Below are 6,672 nucleotides of genomic sequence, written 5' to 3'. Positions count from 1 at the left end.
AATTTTTTTTTTTTTTTTTTTTCAAACGTCTAAACGTTACAGTTATTTTGTAATCCGCTACACGCGATAAGTTTGTGCAAGAACCGCAAGAGTTATCGACTTACGGTAACCAGGGTAGCTACGGCATGAACTTGTTGCGAGTTTCGCAATATGGAGGAGACGATTTGGGCAGCGCTCAGGCCAATGGCCCACGATGTGTAACCCTTCAGCTTGATAACTTCGTAAGCGGATCCAACGACCTTTTTATATATCTCATTCCAATTTTCCTTGTCATCATCCGTGCCAACAGTTTCGTCCAGATCGCGCAATCTCACTCCAGCGATGTTCACTCCCGACCATACCGGCACTGAAGAGAACGTATAAATATCATAGATAAGAAACACGCGCGTTTCACTCGTGGCTCGCGTGCATTTAAACAAATTTCAAGAATCATGGTGAATCTCCCGTTATAACACGGTTTCGCGAGTTCCCTTATCGATCAATCGTATCAAAGGAAAATCAATTTTGAAAGAAAATGCGTACCACACGTGTCTCCGTGCTCCCCGATCATCCAACCGTGGCACGATGTAGGGGCGACTTTCAATTTCTCGGACAAGAGGAAGCGGAATCGAGCCGAGTCCAAATTGGTGCCACTCCCGATCACTTGATTCTTTGGAAGACCAGAAAGTTTCCACGCAACGTAGGTAAGAATGTCGACCGGATTCGAGACGATAAGAAGGATCGTGTTCGGACTATATTTCACTAATTCGGGAATAATGCTTTTGAAAATATCCGTATTTCTTTGAACGAGATCGAGCCTCGTCTCGCCTTCCTTTTGACGAGCACCAGCGGTCACTATGCACACGCTCGAATTCGCCGTTACGGAATAATCCGTGCTCGCGTTGATTTTCGCGTTCCTCAAGAATGAACTACCGTGTTGCAGATCCAACATCTCTCCCTTCAGTTTGTCTTCCACCATATCGACCAGCGCCAAGTCGCTCGAAATATTCTGCGATAATATGCGGAAAAGATTACGAGGAATAAGATTTTTCAATTTTTCAATTTTATATATATTATATATATATATGTAAGGAGGAAAATAAAAAACTTACTTTTGCTAAAAGACTGATGGTACAAGCCATACCGACGTTACCTACACCGACCACGGTCACTTTGTGCGAACTCGAAGGAACCGGATCCATCACTGTATTTAACAGTTTACTTCTCAACGTTGCCATTATTCTATAAACAGTTGAATAGGATCGTTTAGTTTAAGCATTTTGTTTCATTCGTCTCTAAATATATTTAACTGTTTTACGTATTTTCGTCGAGAAAGGTCAAAAAGGTCACGGAAAACGTTTACGTTATTGCGTAAAAAATTCAATTTTTTTTATACAAATATATTTTAACACAGTTCTTTAAAACATATTTTTTATATATCGCGATAATTTTTCATATTTGTTCTTTTACTTACGAATTTTTCGAACACGAATATTCCACGAAGATCTAGATAAGTTTTTTCCGCGTACTTTTTGTTCTCAGAATTTATGTAAGTTTAGTTATTCGACAGAAAGAAAATAAGAGAATGAAAGAGAATAAAAGAATAACGACAATATATACATAGATCGATCATAAAGTGAAAAGATAGAAAGAAAAAAAAAAACATCGTTACTATCTACTGCTATATTAAATAAAGCAGAAATGAAATTTTTTTTCACTTCAACGAAAAATTAAAAAGCATTTCGCTAGTTTGTAAAATTATATTACTTGATTGTACTACTACACTCGTATATACGAATAAAACGTTAATAATATAGTATGAGTAATACGCAAGCTCGTAAGATGCCACTAGCAGTACGTTAACCGGTGTTCGATAGATACGCTGCAAGAGTGCGGATTACGTACAAAGCAACTATTCAAATAAATCAAATTCAAATTCAAACTGCAAAAGAAAGAACACAGAGAAAAGATTTGAATAGCCATCACCGAAAGAAAGCATTAGCAGGATGAGGTTTAAATTTCTTAAATGAACACCATCGAATCGAATAATTCTCGTAATTGCATCTTGACCTAGTTTCTTCTATGGGTATTCCACATAGCTTAACACGGTTCATCCTTATACGTCGCGTTTATACACACTTATGGTTTCGTGACGCGATTGTAATGAAAAAAAAAAAAAAAAAAAAAAAAAAAAAAAAAAAGAAAAAAGAAAAATAAACGTATGTACACTAACCTCATGATTACTTTTAAGAAAGATACAAAGCAAAGAAAAAGAATGAAGCAAACACCAAATTTATTTGGACGGTTTACCAGCCGTTCTTTCTTCCGATCCGTACGACTGCTCCCAGACTTCTGTTTGCTAAGGTGACCTTGTCCCCGCTTTTTATACCTCCCATAGACTTCGGTCGACGTATTGGGGTCTAGCAAAATCGGGGATTTGGCCAAGTATTGCCGGAACGATAAAATTTGCGTTCGGTTTTCCGACAAATTTTCACCATGACCCCATATCACGTGTCGATAATACTTGTACACATGCCGCATGGACGTTATTTCGAATCCATAATCGGTAATACATAACCTGGGTGGCGATGCACGGCGAAGCACGTACGTCGCGGCATACATTTTCGAAACTACGAGGTATGATTGTTGCGCACGCGTAAAATGACGCAACGTGCGTTCCCTTCCGTGAAATAAAGAACGTTTATCGATCTGTGCTGTACTTTCTTTTCGATCCCCACCGTGCCTGTCAACAAAAATCAGCCCGCAGGATGAGTTTCGTTTTCACCGACTAAAAATACATTCTACGATTGGGGTTCGTGGAATGCTAGCTAAACGCTGGATACGATCATTTTATTTCGACCGCGTTAAATTTATCTCGATCGAGTTTTGTAATATTTTAAAAAAGGAAATTAATTTACATTTTTTTCTTTTTTCAAATTTTTTAATCGATTTATTAAGTTTTTAATAAGATAAAGAAGGAATTTTAAAAATCATTCCAAATCATTATTAATCGTCATTTTTTTTAAATTTTTTTCCTTTTTTATTTAAATAAGAGAAAATTAGTTTGGATATTATGATTTTTGTTAAAATTTGTATAAAATTTCTGAAAACGATTCTTATATATGAAGATCTCTATATTATATATATATATATATATATATATGGATCTTGATATAACGAATTAATTAGTTTAATTTAATTTCGTCATTTGTGTGCATGATTCATGCAACAGAAATTTTTAATTTTTTTCACTCTTTATCATTGTCCGTTAATAGATAATGCAAAGAGTGATATCATTTTCGAACGATTATGATATAGTCTTAATAGGTGTGGAATTTACATACCAATTGAATTAAATGACCATTACTCAATCGTATCGGATAACCTCTACAGCAGGAACTTCCGAAAAGAACGAGAGGAATTGTCGATCGATATTTTCAACAATTCATCTGCGAAATTAGATCCAATTCAAACGAGTGACTTTTAAATTTTTATAGATAATGTGTGTTATATGATTCAGATTTATATTTCAATGATGCAATGCACACGTTTGTGTGCTAAAAAAAGATACCAAATTATCGTTGCAAATCTGCAACGACATTGCGTACATTTAGCTTTTGTTTCATACTTTCATTTTTTTCCTCCCCGAATATGTTTATATTCGATACATTCGATATACAATAAAAAAAAAAAAGAAAAAATACATTTCTTTCTTCAACAAACAATAGAAAGTTTATATAAATATATATATATATATATATATATATATATATATAGTGTTATCGATGAACGAACATTGTAGAATCGAAGAAAATATACATTGTGATTGGCTAATAAAAAAAAAAATTCAATTATATACCAAGATTATATATTACCAAGATTTTATTCAATATTATCTGACGCAATAATCTCGTCGATAACAGCTATCGACGTATTTCGCGACGCTAACTTCCCGGTAACGAATGAGATTTCGGCTGAATCATAATTCAGGAATACCGCGACAAATGCATTCGAGAATGACGCAACGAAACTATGGTTCTACGTGATCACAGACACCTCTTCGTCATCCTACTCTTTTCCTCTTGCCATCATTCTCCTTTTTCTCCTCGCGTAAACCTAATATTACATACCACGTATGTTAATCGGCGAGAAAACGCGAGATACTAGTCATTGTTTGAATTAGATGCAATTTTTAAATACATATCTTTTTAAAAATGCTCTATCAAACGTACGAACATGTGGACGTATATATATATATATATTTATATATAAACAGAAATCACAATTTATTTTTACAATACTTATTAAACTCTAGTAAGAGAAAGTTTACTATATTCCTAAAAAAAAATATAAAATGTGTAATATATCGTTCATGTTTCCTAATTTGTTTACATTACAAGCTGGTTTTTTATCTCAGACCTTCAATTTCTTCTTTTATCGTGATTTAATCGGAAGTAAACGGGATGAAAGGTTATTACACAAAGATATTGCGTTTTTGCAATTGGCCTTTATACGCTTGGCATTGAAGGAGGGGGGGAAAAAAGTGCTCGTGGATGAAATTGACGCTCTCTGAATAACGGAGCCGCCATCCCGTAATTACAACCATTTATATCGCCATAGCTCGCAAGCGCGTTTCATTCCCTCTATACGGGCGAATAAACCGAAGAGAAATTTAATAGAAAAGCCGAGCTTTTGAATTTGCTTCAACGCGCTTGGTATTTTTATTCTTTTTACGGTGTGAAAGTTAAATTGGCAATGCATAACTGTTGTGTCATCAAACGGCGTATAGTTGCATAAGCAGCTTGTATCAAGCGATGGCCCATGGATATAATAATCGAGTAGGTAGGGGTAGTTGGAGATATGATATTATCGTAACTGTAAAAAAGGTGCACAAAATTGGACAAAGTAATTAATGATAATAGATTATAGCGTAATATACATATGTTATTCTTCAAAGTGGCTTATAACTAATTAAGATTGTTTGAAAGTAATTAGAATTCTTTAAATAATTAGAAATTATATTTTGTTTAATCATCCAGTATGTATTTACAAAAGAAAAAGCTATAGTGGGAGAATTATGATCGATGTTTACAACTCGACATATTTTTAAAGAGGTAATTCGAGATTTATGAAATACAATTAAAATTTATTCGATGCTTTTATATTTGCCGTTGGAAAGATGCGATCGAAAACGCAGTTCTCTAAAGTTCTCACCAATCCTTTCCTTCTATCTTCTTCATCCCCTCATTTTCTGACCTGCTTCCCCCCCTACTTTTCTGGTTTCTATCGTAAGGAACAGGTTTACTAGTTGTTAGATTATCAAAGGGGTTCACTTCTTGATAGATTTGTTCTGATTTACAAATGCATTTTTCCTTCACTTTTAGATAGAGACTTCGTTCTTCACCGGCTGCGTTAGATCGATTGATCGATCTTGAGCATCGTTTGTTCAATCATTTGACTCCATCTCGATTATTATACTAATTATTTGGAAAAATTTCTCAATTATGAAAGTGCTAATGCTTGGAGTTATGTTGCGTAGGAGGGCGTAAATTTGTTGAATTTTTCAATAATTTCCATTAGTTGAAAACTACTTTTAATAAAAAAAACTGCTAATAGAACTGCGAAGCTATTTAAAATTCATTTATTACTAGGAATTTATTACGAGTGTAATATGATGATAATCGAGTAAGAAACTAATTTAGTGGGAATTTTTATTGATTTTTAAAATAATAAAGGTTAGTCAATTTGTGAACAATACATCGTTTGATTATTATACGCTTAACTTTGCCATAAAATTCGTAGTTAAACATCAACTTTCTTAATGATATATTAAAATTGCATCATCGCGCATCTATCGTTCACTGCGACAAAGACGTATGTAATGTTTTTTAAATATCAACAATTGGCCTGTAATATCGTAATTAATAAATAAATTCCTTTAAAGAGATTATATATGAAAATATATAAAAGAATATGCACAAGTATAATTTTAACTTGGTTTAACTAGAGAAGAAACGAAATATCGATATCAAGATTCTTGAAAAATTATCATACAGATCATCTATGCGAACGTATATAATCTCACGATATTACCTTCGTCTAATTGTCTTTTCCCCTACGGCTATCGATCGTAGAGGCTCAACATTAATCCGCAATCAAAAGATCGTGATCTTTGAGCAAGACTGTTTCTCGTAAAAAATTTTTATCTCCTTCAAATTCAAATTATCACATCTTTGCTAAATGTCTTTAAATATAGTTTATCCTCTTTCAACGATTCAGGAATCTCATGTTTCATCGTTTTATAATATTTTACTTGGGATAATTTCTTTAATTATCTTCTTTAATTAGAAAATAGCGTTTTCGAAACAAATTCCTTCCAATCGATGATAATACATTACGTTACATTTTATCGCAATTATTTTACAACGTGACATAGCGATAATTCCTTCTCCTCGACTTTAATAGCTAATTAATAGAAAATCGATGCATGATGTTATCCGTTAAATCGCGATAAATTAATCGATTGCGCGAAACCAATCATCCGATTAAACTCAGATTCGAAGAAATGATATTTTTTTCTCTCGATCGAATATCGCGCTTTAAGATCGAGTCGAAAATCGGACTTTGTAAATCTTGCCGGATTCAGCGATTGCTAATTACATCTCGATTCATCGAACCGCCGAGATCTCGATT

General features: G+C 33.7%; 1 protein-coding gene across 2 annotated transcripts in view; it reads right to left on the bottom strand.

The window, feature by feature from the left end:
* LOC102677158 (L-lactate dehydrogenase-like) overlaps nt 1-2,597 on the bottom strand; it is a 3,056-nt gene extending 459 nt beyond the window's left edge. Inside the window, exons 1-4 of one of the 2 annotated variants that reach the window (XM_006615361.2) lie at nt 2,213-2,597; nt 1,092-1,221; nt 523-988; nt 105-346 (exon numbers count right to left, since the gene is read on the bottom strand). In XM_006615361.2, the coding sequence (XP_006615424.2) occupies nt 105-346; nt 523-988; nt 1,092-1,221; nt 2,213-2,520 (1,146 nt within the window). In that variant the 5' untranslated portion in view covers nt 2,521-2,597. The remainder of the gene's footprint in view (nt 1-104; nt 347-522; nt 989-1,091; nt 1,222-2,212) is intronic. The other variant, XM_006615362.2, reaches the window with a different exon arrangement.
* Between the last annotated feature and the right edge of the window lie 4,075 nt (nt 2,598-6,672).

Source organism: Apis dorsata, unplaced genomic scaffold (assembly GCF_000469605.1).
Source record: "Apis dorsata unplaced genomic scaffold, Apis dorsata 1.3 scaffold_221, whole genome shotgun sequence".
Taxonomy (NCBI): Eukaryota; Metazoa; Arthropoda; class Insecta; order Hymenoptera; family Apidae; genus Apis; species Apis dorsata.
This window is presented reverse-complemented; position numbering and strand designations above follow the sequence as displayed.